This window comes from Gossypium raimondii, chromosome 1 (assembly GCF_025698545.1).
Source record: "Gossypium raimondii isolate GPD5lz chromosome 1, ASM2569854v1, whole genome shotgun sequence".
Taxonomy (NCBI): Eukaryota; Viridiplantae; Streptophyta; class Magnoliopsida; order Malvales; family Malvaceae; genus Gossypium; species Gossypium raimondii.
The window spans coordinates 17,510,877-17,529,315 of NC_068565.1; the positions used below are offsets into that span (position 1 = coordinate 17,510,877).

At 29.8% G+C, this 18,439-nt stretch overlaps 1 protein-coding gene across 1 annotated transcript; it reads right to left on the reverse strand.

Moving 5' to 3' along the window:
• Positions 1 to 15,310: 15,310 nt before the first annotated feature.
• LOC105784978 (uncharacterized) lies at positions 15,311 to 16,450 on the reverse strand. The gene is made up of 4 exons (XM_012610911.2): positions 16,281 to 16,450; positions 16,022 to 16,146; positions 15,809 to 15,921; positions 15,311 to 15,722 (listed from the first exon to the last, which is right to left on the reverse strand). The coding sequence occupies exons 1-4, from the start codon at positions 16,330 to 16,332 to the stop codon at positions 15,584 to 15,586; spliced, it is 429 nt and encodes a 142-aa protein (XP_012466365.1). The 5' UTR covers positions 16,333 to 16,450; the 3' UTR covers positions 15,311 to 15,583.
• Positions 16,451 to 18,439: the final 1,989 nt, after the last annotated feature.

Below are 18,439 nucleotides of genomic sequence, written 5' to 3' on the forward strand. Positions count from 1 at the left end.
ATTTATGAAATGGGGACTAAATTGTAGATGATGGAGAAATGTGAAATCTTTTTTGAAATACTTATGTATAGTATTTAAATGTATGAAATTCAGCTTTAATGCCCAAGTAGACGAAATTTAGAACTACTAGGATATTAGTGGCATGCTATTAAGGGACCTTAGCGCGCTCTCCGATTATTAGCACATTAGTGCTCTTCGTTTAGCACATTCGTGCTCTCTGTATAGCACTTGTAACAGCCCGTTTTTAGTGAAATCAGAACAGTGGTTTTGGGACCACAAATTCGAAGTCAGAAAAAATTATTTTTATTATTGTTATATGGTCTACAATATGATAGAAATACCGTATAAAATTTTGTTAAGAAATTTTACCGTTTACATACCTAATTTGATGAAAAAGGACTAAATTACATTAAGTGAAAAAGTTGAGTTCTAATATCTAAAAGTATTAAATAGCTATAGAATTTTAAATTGAAGGTCCTTATATTGTAATTAGACAATTAAAATGCTTAGTGGATAAGTATGAATAGTCATCATTGGAAATTTAATGAATTATTAAGGGTAATTTTGGAAATTAGTGATTTAAGTTAAAATAAATAAAAATAAAACAATCTATTCTCATCATCATCCACCAAAAAAGAAAGAAAGAAAGAAAGAAAGAAACCTAATCATGGAATCTTGAAATATTAGCAAGCTTATTTTGCTCAATTAGGTATGTATTTTTGTCCCGTTTTTTATGATTTCTATGTTTCCGAGATCGTAATAGCTTAATCTAGCTAGTTCAGGGATTAATTTGCAAAACTGTTAAAGTATTAGGGTTTTGCCATTGATGAGTTGCTTGAATTTTGAAGTTTTATGATAGAAAATGAAAGGTTGTTGTTAGATAAACAACTTTTGTAAAGAGAATTTTGATGAAATTATCAATTAAGGATTAAATTGAAAAGATGATAAATTTATGGTTAAATTTGTAAATTTGATGAAATATATAGGCTGCTATTAGTAAGTATAAAATCGGCTAGGCTTGAGTAAGGATTAAGTTGTATGAATTTTATTTTTCGAGCCTAGAGACTAAATTGCAATAAATTAAAAATATAGGGACAAAATAGTAACTTTACCAAAAATGTGTGTTGGACTAAATTGAATATGAATTATATTGAATTGAGTTAAATTCATTCGTATAGATCAGGTTAGACCCAGTACGGAGTTAGATCGAGGCAAAGGAAAAATATCAGATGAGTCGCCTTCGTATCTATGTAAACTCGTCGAGGTAAGTTTGTGTAATTAAATTGTCCATTTATATGTGCTAAATTGAATTATTGTTTGTGAATTTTATAATTTCCATGAATAAATACCAATTGTATATCCAACAATTACTGAGTCCCGTTTGAACCGTAAGAATTCATAGGATACAAATGACATGTCATTAGGGTTACCGATTTGGTTGGGGTCCTGCATGTGTTGTGAACACACCACAGCTCGTATGAGCTTTCCGATTTACAACTCGCATGAGCTTCCCGATATTCAACTCGCATGAGTTTCCCGTTATTCAACTCGCATGAACTTCCCGTTATTCAGCTCGCATGAGCTTCTCGTTATTCAGCTTGGAAGAGCTTACTGTTTACAACTCGTATTAGCATACATGAATATAAATTGACGGATAATAGTTCAGTGCACCTCGTGTGTACTACCTGTGTATCCAACGATATTCTAAATGGTTCAATGGGCACAGTTCTGTTACGAGATTATATGAGTTTGATATGAACTATTATTGGTATTTATATGAAAAACATGAAATGTGGTTATTTGATGAATTCAACCATGTGTGTTGAATCTTATACGTGGTTTCCATGGCTAATATGTTAGTGATCATGTGTTTAGGTTTTTGGCCAAATTGGTTAAGATATTCTATATTTATTCACCTATTTTATGGAAATATGGTAAGTTAAATTCTGCATTATACGAACTTACTAAGCTTAAATGCTTACTCTATCTTATTTTCCATGTTTTATAGTAATTCGGAAGCTTGTTCGGGTTGGCAACTGGTCAAAGCTATTTCACACTATCCATCGGCTCTTTTGGTACTTATAGTAAATTAATTCTGGTTATAATGACATGTATAGGTTAATTTGGCCAATGTTGGCATATAATTGTTTTGTTGAGATTAATCGCTTAGTTGGCTTGTGTTTGGTATATTTTGATGTATATATATGTGGCCTTATCATATTTGATATGTGTTTGATATGGTTGAAAGATGGAAAACTTATAGGTATATTGATGATATGTTTGAAATAGTATGTTTGGTACAATTATGCATATATGTATTTGGTTATCTAGGTAAATTTGGATTTTTGATTGACATGTCTTTAAGTTGTCATTTGAGGTGCCTAAGGGCATATTAATTGCATGTAGTGATATTTCATGTTTAAAACTTGATTTTGGCTTGTTTTGGAATGCCTTGTTATGGCTTGTTGATGTGCAAATTATTGTGTTTAGGTTGATACCAAATTGGGTGAGAAATGTGGCTTAAAAAATGACCTATTTTCGTCCACACGGGCAGAGACACGGGCGTGTGTCTTAGTCGTGTGTGACACATAGCCAAGTGACACGGCTGTATGTCCCTGTATCTTTAAAATTGTGCAAGTCAGTATGCTCAACACGGCCAGCACATAGGTGTCTGACTTGGCCGTGTGACCCAAGTCAAAGAGTTACACGAGCACAGACATGGGCTGGGACACGACCGTATGTCCTTATTTCGAATGCCCACACGGCTTGGCCATACGACTATCTGTCCCCTACAACTTTGAAAAATTTCAATGTTTTCTGAAAAATTCTTTGAGTAGTCGATCTAGTCCCGACTTGTTTCTAATGTGTATTTTGGGCCCCAAGGGCTCGTATAAGGGACAATTTGTATGATTTCGATTGATTTTTTATATGAATGTTATATTATATGAAATGTCTGATTAATTAATCTATAAATTTCGGTAATGCTCTGTAAACCTGTTCTGGCGACGGATTCGGGTTAGGGGTGTTACAGCACTTTAATGCTCTTTTTCAATAGTGCATAATAATGCACCTCTGTAATTGTTCTGTATATCCAGTGTGTTCTATAAAGTCTACTATGGGCTAAGAATATGAGTCGTGAACAAAAGTGAATCATCAATGTGTTGAGGTAAGTTTAATAACTTATAAAGGTAAGTTAATTTTTATTAAAGTAAGGTATAGTTGTATGAATTTGGTATGCATGTAAGTATGTATTAATTGAATAAGTTTAAAACATTATGTTATGATTTAGTTACTTATTTAATTCTTGTAGTGCTTACTAAGCCTTCATCGGCTTAACGTGTTTATTTTAACGCGTAGGTACAGTTAGACTCGAAGAGATAGAGTCAGGCTAGGAGATCTCTCATTTCATCACATCCTCAAGAGCTACAAAGAGTTAGTACTATATTTTGAGTTAAAATGGCATATGCATAGGTAGACCAAATGTGTTCCTAAGTGTTAAGGACTAAAATGGAAACTCTTGAAACTCTATCTATTTTGGTTTTATGTGAAGTATTTTGGTTCTATATGAAATGAATTGTTGAAACTATAAGTATGTTTGCAAATGTGGTTTGCTAATATGATGATTATGATTGATTTGGAGTGATTTTAAGTAGTTTTAATACATTTTGAATTGGTCTTAAGTGTTGAGAAGAATCTAATATATATTACAGGGGGTTTAGTGAACTATTAAATTGAAATTTGCCAAAAATTTACCCAAGGTATCGATACCAAGAGTATAGGTATCGATACCTAGGCTTTGAAATACAAAATTTCCAAAACGGAATGTGATTTTAGTATAATTTTTATCATTGGTATCGATATCGGAGGCCTCCGAAAATTTAAATTTTGATGAAGGTATCGGTACCTAGGCCTAAGGTATCGATACCTTCATCAAAATTTGAATTTCCAAAGTTCCAAAATGCTATTTTGGTATTGATTTTGTGTAGTGGTATAGATACTTTTTAAAAGGTATAGATATTTTTCCCCTGTTTTGAGTAAAACAATGTTAAAATAATTTCCAAACATAATCTAACATCCAATAATGACCCCACACGTTTATATTAACAATTTTTGGGTTAAATAAATTAAAATACTATGTATAAATGTTTAAATTAAATAGTGTCTAGCCAAATCCGTTTTGGCACCAAATGTAATAGTCTTATACCGGGTCCATACGATCGGACCGGGTATAGGGGTGTTACAAATATAAATGAACAATTTTCTGAGAATTTCAATATGCTTCTAGCATCCTAAATCCTTCAAGGATTTTAATATAAACTTTACTATATGGTGGTTCATAAAAGGTTGTAACAACAACCATTGGACGCAAGTTAAATCTTTTATGAATTGCCAACATAATATATCTAAAGGTTATTGCATCCACCACAAAATAATATTGTATCTTTTTATAATCAATGCCAGGACTTAGTGAAAAACTTCATATTTTTATTCTGCTTTTGCAAAACTACTTCATTTGCACCCTCGTTGGCTTTATACCTTTAGATATTTGGACTATTGGTCCAGAAACTCCACGAATTTAATTGTACTTGAGTTGTGTCTTTCTATTTTGATCAATTTATTCCATATCTATATTTCTCAATAGATTTATTCAATATCCTCATTTTATTTCATTATTTCAATAATAATTTTGCATGCAAAATCATTGTCGACCACTTTTATTATCCAGTTTCACATTTTCTCGAATTGACATAACTTATCGAGATCTTTTATTTTCACTATTTTAATCTTCAGTTTAGGTACCTGAATCTCATATGGAGTTTTACTTATTAGTTATGTCTTGAGTTTCTTCTAGAGCACCTGCCTTCACTATATGACCATCTAGAAGAATTTTTATCTTTGGAACTGACCAATCTATTATTTATTCTAATTGATTGTTCTATTGGGACTTTGATTCAAAGTAAAATATTATATGGTATAAAACACTTGGTTATTCTCATTAAGTTTGTAAATACATTTGATAGTTAACTTGTAATGAGTTATCCTTGTTGAACTTCTAGTTCAAATTACTCTCCCCTAACTCATTATAAGTTATTATTTATCTCCCCCTAATGTCGGGAAAACTATCAAATCAAAATGGTAATCACAAATCATGTCATAATTGAATCTCCAATACATTCAAAACATCTAATAATACAAGGTGACTAGGGGTGAGCATTCGATTGAATCGAATCGAAAATTTTCGAGTTAATCGAGTTTTCGAATCTCATTTTATCATCCTAACTTTATTTGAAGTTTTCTCGAATTGAGTCGAGTGAGATGGAATTCGAATCGAATCGAATCGAATATATTTGTTCGAGTTAAATTTTAAAAAATAATTTTGGGTCCTTGTAACCATTGTCACCCATCGTAATAAAATTTGTCCACCTTAATCAATTTTTTTATTAACTTTCATCATTTCATAATTTATTTATTAATTTTTTATATATTGGTTAGTTTCTTTGCTTGCTTAGTTGTTTCAATTATCTTGATTCTTATCACTATGTATTTTAGAATTAAAAATATATTAAATGTAAAAATATGATTTTTAATAAAAGTTATTTTAAAAATAAAATGTGAAATTGATACCAATATAAAATTTTAACACGAATATTTTATGGCATAATTAATAATTCAATTTTAATATAAATATTCAATATGACTAAACAATTCAATAATATAAATAATATAAAATGTGAAATTTAATTTAATAATATAAATAGTAGATATAAATAAAATTATTACTATTTATGTTTAGTGTTTTTTTTTTTGGATAATTTTGATTTTTTATTTGAGAGTAAAGGGTGAGAAGTAAAAGTTTAGGGGAAAAATAAAAAGTTTTGGGGAATAAAAGTTTAAGGGAAAGTAAATAGGGGGAGTAAAATTTGGGAGGGAAAATATTAAAAAAAACGGAGGGGAGAGGGTTTGGGATAGATGGGAGGTGAGATGAGAAGTGAATAAAAGTTTTAGGGGAAAAGTGGGAGGGAGTAAAAATTTTGGGGGAAAATAAAAGGTTTTGAGAGTTTTTGGGAGTAAAATTTTGAAAAAAAATAAATGGGAGAGTAAAATTTTGGTGGAAAATGGATTTTGAGTAGATTGGGGGGTTGGGAGGGGAAGAGAGTAAAAGTTTTGGGGGAAAAGTGGGAAGGAGTAAAAGTTTTGAGGGAAAAGTAAAAAGGTTTGGGAGTTTGGGGTAAAAATGTAAAATATTATAGTTTGATATTCGAATTATTCGAGTTATTCGAATTCGAAAACTCAACTCGATTCGAACTCGAAATTCGAAAAAAAAATTCGAGTTGATTCGAATAACTCGATTAACTCGAATAACTCGATTCGTTTAACTCGAAATTCGAATTCTTTTTCGATTTTTTTGAGTCGAATCGAGTTTTACTCACCCCTAAAGGTGACTTGTAATTAACATATATTCTCAATTTTCTTTGAGGGTTCACTCATCTTTGTGTGTTGTGGTGGAGCAATTGGAATATATATGCACATACAAAAATTCAAAGATGAGAAATATTTAGCTATTGACCAAAAATCAATTGTAATGGAGATTATTTATAAATTATTGGTTTGATGCGTACAATACGTAAATCAACATAATCTTATGTTGAAATAGAAAATTTAGTTCTCATAAGTAATGGTTTAGATATTAATCAGAGGCGTTCAATTAATAATTTCTCTAAACCATTATGTGCATAAATAACAAACTTTTACGAAATTTTTTCAAACTCAATCAATAAAAGACTGAGATATAAACTCATCAGTATTGGCAAAATAAATTTTCTTAATTGCATGATCTGGATTTAATTATTTAAACAAGCAATCTTACAACTGACAGGTTGCAAGTTGATAACACATACGTGATTATTTTGTAGATGCATCTACCAAAATCATATAATATCAAAACCATCCATATGGTGGATGAATGGGCCCATATTCATTTAAAAAATGTAAGACATTAAATCTCAACTTTAGCTAGTGAGTTTCTAACAATCAACTTTCATTGAGAACAAGCAACAAATGAGAATTTTTTTAAATTAAAGAATCGTTGGGTTCTTTAATGAATGTTCATATGAATTCTCAATTAATTTTCGCATCGTATATGATCCAGGATGGTTTAACTGGTCACGCCAAGTAGTAAATGTATTTGTATCAGTAAATTTCTGGTTTACTTTAACATGCGTTTCAATTGTACTAAATTATAACAAATTGATAATTTTACTATCATTCTTTTTACTTTGTATCCACATATAAGTGCTATTGTGACATTTACTACTGGAAATGTCTAAATCAATGTGAAGTCTATAATGTCACTAAGTTAACAAAATGAATATAATTTCCAAACAATTATATGTAATATTTGCTTGAGGAATATGTCAAAATCTTCAAATATAAAAATAAATTTATTAATAACAAACTTTGAGAGTGAATCTTATTTTCCGGTGTACAACAGTACATAACCAATGACTATTCATACATAAGTTTTCTCTCTTACAAGTTCTCATCAGTAATATTTTTCCACGTAATTTGAATTGAAAACTTATTCAGAATGATGTGGAGTTATACTTAATTTTTTAAAAAAACTTGCAACTTTAGGTCTATCCAACCATAACGAGCTTTAGATAGAATTACCATATTCTATTGCTTATAAGTAGATCTTTCACAATCAAATATTTTGTTTTCAACTCCTTAATGGGGATAATGACAAAAGATCACAAAGATAGTCACAATCAATTCAATTTATAACAAGAGTAATAAATATAAATCAATAACCCAAACCTCTTTTAATTCATATAAAATATAATATTTTTCTCATTCACAATATCAATATGAGATCCATTATAAATATATTTTAAAACCAATGGATTAACCATCACAAGATATTAATATATTAGCTTTTACGGAGCTTTCGACTAATTCTGTATTACCAAATATTAGAATAATATTGGTTTTTATTTTCTTTTGTGCTTGCGTTCACTTCAAGGAATGCAATAGATTTACTAGGACGAACTTATAAACATCCCAAAAAATTCTTTATTTCATAATCACCATCACACACATACGTAGGTTTCAAATCAAAATCTATCTATTCATGTTGTCATGATCAATCTCCAATTATAATAAACATAATATAATAAATAAATTATAGTAAAATATACCTAAAGATCTTTAATATCATCGTCATCACCCTAGCTATTATCACGAACACTACTGCAAGTAGTAAAACAACTTTGTTTTTGTAATAACATTTATAATCTAGTAGTAAAAATCATTTAATAAACAATCAAAATTTTCGTGTACAATGCTCGAAAGTTATCCGATACACATTGTACCAAATTTCAATACCACATATATGTTATAAAATCTTATGAAGTGTTAGGGATCGTCCCGATTAAGCAACAAGTAACAAAAATAGCGGAATAAATTGAGAAATTGAACACACAAATTTAACGTGAAAAAACCCCTCCAAAGAGGATAAAAAACCACGGGCAAAGATAATTTTACTATAATGGCAAAAGAACGAAGAGTACAAAAGATGGAGATAAAACTAAACCCCGAAAACTCGAAAAACAAAGAACCCTCAAAACGTAAACACAAAATTCTCTGAATGTGTTATGAGTTCTAATCTAATGGGTGTTTTTACTAAGGTTGTAAAAGAGCCCATTTATAGGCTAAATTCATATGTCAAATAATAATAAAATAATCTAACCTAATCAGTGTTTGACTGAAACAAATAAACAGAGTTTAACTAAAAGATTATTTCTCAAATTTGACTGAAAATAGGAGTCATACTTAACAAATCTCCACCTTGACTCATATTTCCACAACGCCATCTTTGCCAAAGCCCGCCACGAGCCTATCTTGAACTATGCAAGGAATTAACTGAGTCGAATCTGTGCTTAGAAACTGGAAGACTTTTAGCCTTCGACTTGTACACTGCCAAATCAAAACTAACCCGGGTCTGATTTTCACGAACACAGTGCCCTAACTTTTCAAAACCTGTATCCAAAAGAGAACCTCTCTTCAACGAAACGGTCATACATTTTTCCCTCCTATGACCAAGTTGCCTCTGCTCCAAACGAGTTGACTTCGACTCTGTAACGGATGAGGGACGTCCAATTTCACCGGTCACTGTAGAACCTTCCAAAATATAAAGACTGCCTGTTCTTTTACCTTTTAACAAAACGAGAGCTCCATGAGATACTTTAATGCTGCTTGACTCGATGTTGATTTTGCATCCTTTCAAGTCTAAAATACTCAAGGAGATGAGATTCTTTCGCAAATTAGGTACATACCTGACATCTGATAGTGTCTTAATTGTCCCATCGTGTATCCTAATTTTAACAGTACCAATACCAATTACCTTACTAGATGAATCATTTCCCATGCGCACAACTCCACTTTCAACCGAACTATATGTGGAGAACCATTCTCTATTGGGACACATATGGAAAGAACATCCCGAATCTAGGATCCACTCAGACGTGAGCTTGGAGTTATCGCTCATTGACACTAACAAGAAATCATCACCGCTTTCATCGGCCAAATTAGCACTAGCTACATCTTCCTCGTTACTCTCAGCAGCTCTTTTATTTCGCAGTTTATAACAATCTGCTTTGACGTGACCTAACTTTTTACAATAGCGACACATTTTGTCTCGTTTCTTTGATGCTACCAAAACGGAAGCTTGCCTATCTACCTTGCTATCCAAATGAAGCTCATTGTCGAGTTTTTCTCTACTCAACAAATGACCCTTCACATCTTCGAACGAGATTTTATCTCTGCCATAAATCAGGGTCTCCCTAAAAGACTTGTATGAAGGGGGTAAAGAGCACAATAATAGCATAGCGTGATCTTCATCATCAATATGAACCTCAACATTCTTTAAATCATTTAAAAGAGTAATGAATTGACTGATGTGATCTCTAAGAAGCTCACCTTCGTTCATGCGAAACATAAATAGACGTTGTTTCAACACTAAACGGTTAGCCAGAGACTTAGTCGCATAAAGAGTTTCTAACCTTTTCCACAAGGCGGATGAGGTCTTCTCCATCAATACCTCCTACAATACCGTATTCGCGAGGCACAACTGGATTGCAGACAAGGCCTTTTCATCAAGCTCTTCCCATTCTGTTTTATTTAGATTCTCAGGCTTTTTCCCGGTAACAACCTTTTTCAAACTGGATTGAACTAGAATTGCCATCATCTGAACTTGCCACAGATTAAAATTTGTCTCACCATCGAACTTCTCAATTTCAAACCTTGTTGTTGCCATATCTGAATAGGCTGATCTTTGAACTAGCTCTGATACCACTTGTTAGGGATCGTCCCGATTAAGCAACAAGTAACAAAAATAGCAGAATAAATTGAGAAATTGAACACACAAATTTAACGTGGAAAAACCCCTCCAAAGAGGATAAAAAACCACGGGCAAAGATAATTTTACTATAATGGCAAAAGAACGAAGAGTACAAAAGATGGAGATAAAACTAAACTCCGAAAACCCGAAAAATAAAGAACCCTCAAAACGTAAACACAAAATTCTCTGAATGTGTTATGAGTTCTAATCTAATGGGTGGTTTTACTAAGGTTGTAAAAGAGCCTATTTATAGGCTAAATTCATATGTCAAATAATAATAAAATAATCTAAACTAATCAGTGTTTGACTGAAACAAATAAACAGAGTTTAACTAAAAGATTATTTCTCAAATTTGACTGAAAATAGGAGTCATACTTAACATGAAGCTTCTAATTAAATATTTATAAATTCAATTTAAAAGATATAATACAATCTTTCAACATTACTAAGTTAACAAGACTTAATAGATCCTATCAAATTTCCTTTAATCAACTATGGTAGGTTAATAACACTTTCCACCATAATTTTATTCAAATTACAATAATATTTAATAACAAGAATTTAATAATCAAATATTTAAACATCTAAATATTATGCATACTATAATTTAATAAAAGAATCTTAGTTTAAAAGAAACCTTATAGTAATAATATTTTTCATAAAATAATTTTACGAAAAATCAATCAACAAAGGAGAAAAACATACCACGTAAGGATTATATAAATTTATTTGCATAAAAGGGTATAAAAAAATTTAGAGATTTATGTGTACTGAGTGGTTAAAGACTCTAACGATTACCCATAGTGTGCATGCCTCAATTGAAATAGCAGTAGCTTTAGTGCTGATAACATGTTATAAAATAAGTAGACAAAGAGTAAACAACAAAGAAAATTGGAGAGCAAAAGAGGCTGTATTTTATTGATCAATCGGAATATTTACAAAGCTTCTTCATAGTCTCTATTTATAGGCATAATAAGTATAAATGAAGTACATCAAAACTTATCTTAATACTGATGGACATCCATTTAATAATATATTCATAACAATTATGATATTTTAAATTTTTAAGGACATTATGATATTTTAATTATATTTATTAATAATTTATTTATTTATGGTATAATTGCAATTCAAACCTAAATTATTTATGGGGAAGGTGAACATCCGATCAATAGACTACAATTGGTAAAAATATCATAAAGGCCCCTATACTAGGAGTCAGATTGCATTTTGCCCTTTCTACTAAAAAAAGAGAAAATTAGTCCATATACGTTAGATTAAAGAGCAAATTGGTCCTTTTGTTAAAAATTTCATCAATTTGTAATGTTAAAAGTTGATTTCTGTACGTCAGCATGAGGTACACGTGACACGCTACATGTCACTATTTGATTATTTCATAAGCCACATCAATTTTTAGCAATACAAATGAATAAAATTTTTAACAGAAATGATCAATTTAGTAAAAGTGGCAAAATGCAATTTGACTCGGCCTCCATGATACTTATACCGCTAAAAACTGATTTGCCCATTTTTACTCTTAATAGGGATTAATTTGTCCATTTTTTTAGTAAAAGTGACAAAATGCAATTTGACTCCTAGGACAGGGGTCTCCATAATACTTTTACCACTACAACTTGAGTTCTAATAATAATTTATTTTAATTACATAAAATGAAAATATTTCATTAAAAGATAAAAATAATTAAGGGTAAATTACACCATTAGTCATTAAACTATGTTAAGTTTTCATTTGATCACTTAGCTAAAAAAAAGTTACAATTGGTCACTGAACTATTCAAAGTTTTTATTTAAGTCACTAGGATCTTAAGCTTTTTTAAGTTCTGTCAGCGAGTTCCAAGCTACGATTCAAATATCGATATGGTGGATCGATACCCATCGACGATTAGAAGAAAATACATTAGATTCAAGTCGATTTGATAGCCAGGGTTGGAGATCGAAGAAAAGGGTTGTTTAAATTTTGGTTTGTAGATTCATGACATTCAAAGTTGTTTGATGAAAAAAATTAAACTGTAAAAGAAAAGAGAAAATAGAGCTTTCAATTAGTGCAGGTAGGGGTGAGCATTCGATCGAATCGAATCGAATCGAATCGAATCGAATCGAAAAATTTCGAGTTAATTGAGTTTTCGAATCTCATTTTATCATCCTAACTTTATTTGAAGTTTTCTCGAATCGAGTCGAGTGAGATGGAATTCGAATCGAATCGAATCGAATATATTTGTTCGAGTTAAATTTTAAAAAATAATTTTAGGTCCTTGTAACCATTGTCGCCCATCGTAATAAAATTTGTCCACCTTAATCAAATTTTTATTAACTTTCATCACTTCATAATTTATTTATTAATTTTTTATATCTTGGTTAGCTTCTTTGCTTGCTTAGTTGTTTCAATTATCTTGATTCTTGTCACTATGTATTTTAGAATTAAAAATATATTAAATGTAAAAATATGATTTTTTAATAAAAGTTATTTTAAAAATAAAATGTGAAATTGATACTAATATAAAATTTTAACACGAATATTTTATGGCATAATTAATAATTCAATTTTAATATAAATATTCAATATGACTAAACAATTCAATAATATAAATAATATAAAATGTGAAATTTAATTTAATAATATAAATAGTAGATATTAATAAAATTATTACTATTTATGTTTAGTGATTTTTTTGGATATTTTGATTTTTATTTGGGAGTAAAGGGTGAGAAGTAAAAGTTTAGGGAAAAAATAAAAGTTTTGGGGAATAAAAGTTTGAGGAAAGTAAATAGGGGAGTAAAATTTTGGGGAAAATATTAAAAAATTGGAGGGAGGGTTTGGGATAGATGGGAGGTGAGATGGGAAGGAAATAAAAGTTTTAGGGGAAAAGTGGGAGGGAGTAAAAATTTTGGGGGAAAATAAAATGTTTTGAGGGTTTTTGGGAGTAAAATTTTGAGAAAAAATAAATGAGAGAGTAAAATTTTGGTGGGAAATGGATTTTGGGTAGATTGGGGGGTTGAGAGGGGAGGGGAGTAAAAGTTTTGGGGGGAAAGTGGGAAGGAGTAAAAGTTTTGAGGGAAAAGTAAAAAGGTTTGGGAGTTTGGGGTAAAAATGCAAAATATTATAGTTTGATATTCGAATTATTCGAGTTATTCGAATTCGAATACTCAACTCGATTCGAATTCGAAATTCGAAAAAAAAATTCGAGTTGATTCGAATAACTTAATTCGTTTAACTTGAAATTCGAATTTTTTTTCGATTTTTTCGAGTCGAATAGAGTTTTGCTCACCCCTAAATGCAGGTAATACGAACAGAAAAAACTATATAACATTAATTTTAACATCACAATGACTTAAAATTTTTTTTAAATAATTTAATAAACAAATTATAATTTTTTTTAATTAACTCAAACAAAAATTTAGTGTACCCAATAATTAAATGTAGGGACTCAAAATTCGGCTGTGATGGTGTGGTCCACAGGCTGATAAAGACTCCCATGATTTTATTTATTTATCACGCCTGGCCCCCACACTTGATACTCCTTGAGTTGGCCGGCCCCATTAACTTTCGCCTAAAATACTTGACAATGGGTCCATCCTGCCACTCAAATATCTTAAGAGAACTTACAGAGAGTATTTTAAGGGGTGCCATCACAGCTTTTTCTTAAAGATTTATCAATTTTCAACCCATCATCGTCTTTTTAATCTCTTAGTGTAATCTTAAAAATCTGGAATAAAATATCAACAAAGCATAATTGGAGGTTTTTGCCATGCATATGACGCTTGCAGTAGGAGAAAGGCAGGAGAACTACATTAGAAAGTTTATCTATAACTTTCAAAAGTTTTAAAATTAATTATTAAAATATTTAAAAAAATTATTTAAGTCACAAGATTATTAAAATTACTATTATATGACTTTTTTCGTTCACATCACTTACACCAATCAAAATCTCTTATTTTTCATTTCTTTTGATTATTTTTTATAAAAATTTATTTTTCATCTCTTTTATGGTTTAGTTGTTTTTTATAAAAATTTTAAAGGTCACGAATCTATAAATCAAAATCTAAACAATATTCTTTTTTGATCTCCGACATTGACCGCAAGATTAACTTAGATTTAAAATGTCTTCTTCTGCTCATTGATAGGTACTAATCCATTGCACGAGTCGTCGAATAGTTACTTGGAACTCATTAGTCAAACTTTTAAAAAAATTTAAAAATCTAATAATTTAAATAAAAAGTTTTGAATAATTCAACAAGTTAAATAAAAATTATAACTTTTTTTTTAAAGTTAAAATGATAAAATGTAAATTTATTAATTTATTTCATCAACATTGTGGTTACATCTTGTTCATCACATGCATGATATTATGATAAATTGCTTTGAGAATTCAAGATGATATGCTTTCTTTTAAATAAAGCAGGTAAAAGGAAAACCCTGAGAGCCTCACAGATTTAAATGTTGATCAATACTTCACCTTTTCTTTGTTGTTATTTGTATTACAAGCCAACCAAATTATGATTCAGAGATTAATTAATCCTTACATATTACTGTGTCATATTATAAGTTCTAATCATATCTGTTTTTTTTAAAAGGATGCTTAAAATTATTTATAATCTCTCCTCAACCTATAAATAGACCTTAACCTACTCTAACTCACATCTTTCTGTATTGAGGATGATGTCTATACCAATCGAAGTAAAACTCAGGCAACATATTTCAACTTAGTTAACCAAGTGGTTCTAAACTAAATAATCAGTGTTCAATTCCAATAATATTTTCGGGAATCATAATAAACTTTCTCAAGAACCTGGATTCTTTTAACATAGTGCAGTGAAAAACTATGAAATCATAAAACGATTTTGCACAATTCTTCTTGGTTTACCAAAAAAAAGAAAAAGAAAAAGCCACCACTAGAAGAAAATTCCGTCATACAGATCTGTATACAGCACAAAAGCTTAGCAAATCTTAAGCTGTCAAAGGAACCTAGAGACCAATACTTGCAACAGATTCATCCCCACACTACTATCACTAATTTAGTCCTCTCTCTATACTTTGTACAGATTCAAAACCATGACACACTCAACACGCACAAACCAGCATATTATCTCAGTAATATTATGTTCTATATAAACAGATTAAGTAGATAAATACACCCACATAAGATACCATTAGGAGTTAAAAACACTAATTAGCACTGATTCCAGAATTTTTGTTAAACTTTGAAGTAGCGAGGCTGGCAACATGGAACTGTGGTTGGTAATTGTTTGTAGGGCGGTCAAGAACTGGAGGTTCATTCAAGAATGCCCAAGTGCTCCTTGTCCACCTACAATCATCCATGGAAAATCTCTTAATTTCAAGTTTTTAAGCTTTTCTTTTTGGTGGGTATTCAATAAGATTTTAGCTACTTACCACCCACTTTGCTTTACGATATTTTCCAGGCTTGTTTCTGTGTCCATGTCTATGAAACCCTGGTTTCTATTTGGTATAGGCATGGAGCTTGATCTCATATATTCCCTTCCATACTTCATCAACGGAGTTTCATGTTATATAGATGTCAAAAGGTGGTACTAGTTCAGTACAAAATTACCATGCTACACTGATTATCAAACAAATAATTTGTACCTGCTGATTGCAACTATCTGGTGAACCATATATAGCATTAAGATGCTCTTCCTCTGTTTTCCTTTTTGATCTCCAGAAAGCTTCAATCTCTTCTTTAGTAAGTGACCGATTTCTTTTAAGTATAACTGAAATATTTTTCACATGATCAAAGATTAAACAACAAGGGTTAAGTTTTTTTTTTTTATTTAAAAAAAAAAGACAAAAACAGAGAACAGCATGGAAACAGTGAGGCATGTAGTAAGAGGTTTCTGCAAAGAACCTGATGAAGGATCAGATGTAGGAGAATCCCATCCTGACAGTAAAGAACCCATTATTTTGTTGATGATCTATCACTTGCTTGACCAAAAGTAAAGTGAAGTATCCGAAGTAAGAAATATCTTGAGAGAAAAATGGGGCTTTATATAGGCGAGTGCGGGCGGAGTGGAGCCTTATCTTTTCCTTGGTTTTCAGTAAGGCTTCAACTCGTGCTTATCCTCAAAAACATGTTATTTTCTTTTTCCTGTGTAAATGGAGACAAAAGAGACCGATTTATTGATTGTGATAAGCCTCACCAAACCTCTGCCCAATGATTTCATACCACGCGTTACTTACTTTTGATCTTATTTGTCAGCCTCACCGTAGAGTGAAGTGTGAAGTGGGATTTTGTGAATTTCTTTTAATCTTCTTAATTAAATTTTATATTTAATTTTATTTAAATAAAAAGAAAAATTCAACTTGATTGAACCACTAATGACTTTTCCATTGATAAATTAATAAAAAAATTTATTATTTATTTACTCAAAAGTTTAAATAAAAATTTAAATCAATTGCGATTTTGCTCATTCGAAATTTTCTCAAATTTCCTATTTGCATTTCCGGATGAATTAATAGTAATTGTTGATATTATAATCTTTTAAATTTTAAAATATTAAAATAAATGTATATTAATGTATGTTTTATTATTAACTTTGAAAATAATTATAGTAAATAAGAATATCAACATTTTATTATAAAAGTTTGTATTAACAAATAAATTAATTTATGAAAAACAATTATAATAAAAGATATAAAAATCAAAATTTAATATAAAACAATAACAATAAAATTAATTTAAAATAATTTTATAAATTGTAATATGAAATAAAATTTAAATTATTAAGAATAATTATAATTAACGGTTATAAATTTGTCAATATTTTTCTTACAATTTCTTCACCCACAAGTTTTAGTCCACCTAGGTGTTTAACGTTGTTGAAGCTGTCGGGGTGACTTTTTTGAAAAATATTTTATTAAAATGACAATTTTTAGTAAGAAAATTATGGAACATTAAAATTTTAAGGTTATTTATATATAATAATATTTCTATTAGTTCAATACAATATTAAAATTTTACAAATGTAAATGTACTAAAACTTTGCAAATATAATACAATATTAAGATATCACCATGGTGAATCCAATACAATACTGAGATTTTACAAATGAATGGTGATTCAAATATGATGCACTCAGTCACCAAAATGTTATGATTTTTCTAAAACGCAACTTAGTATTATAACCTTTTTGAGGTTATGACATTTAGTCGCATTTTCGTGGTGTTATGACCTTTCTAAAACAATATTTTATGGTATTTCTAAAACGACACTTACCGTTATGACTTTTCTTAAATGACATTTAGTCACATTTCTTTGGTATTTATCTATGCCTCAAGTTCGAGTGTAAAAATATACAATCCAAACTTTTTCTTCTTCTTCTCTTGAGTGATTTTTGACATTATTCAATTTTAAAGATACAATTATTCAATTCAATATTTGAGTGCAAAAATATACGATGCAAAAAGTAATATTAAATAATTAAAAATAATATTTGAGTGGTTTTTTATTTGGATCCAAAATTTTATACAAATAATTAAAAATAATAATTATATTAATATAAGATGAGGACCATTAGTGATAAACAATATTTAGAATTTCTTTACATATATATAATTTGTTTTAGCTTAGGATGTGATTAAATTTATATGGTAATATTAAATTTAAAACAAAAGTTTTATTTCTTTAGTTTCGAGCAAGTGTTGTAAGTTTTTCTTTTACTAGAAAATACTCTTATATCTTACATTTATATTAGGAGCGTAGTTAGGGGAGCTAGCAGGGCTGATCCCTTAAAATAGAAAATTTTTATTTAGGTTTTTAAAATTTTTAAAATTTTAAATTAGCAAAGGTAAAATTACATTTTGACCTTTTAAAAATGATAAAATTTGATTTAATCTTTTAAAAGTTATAAAGATATAGACTATTAAAATGGTGAAATTACAGTTTTATTATCGTAAAAATTAAAATTTAATTTCGACTACTCCTACTAAAATTTTCTGACTTCACCCTAATTTACACTATAATTTTCTCACTATTTTCATAATAATAATATTTAAAACAAAGCATTG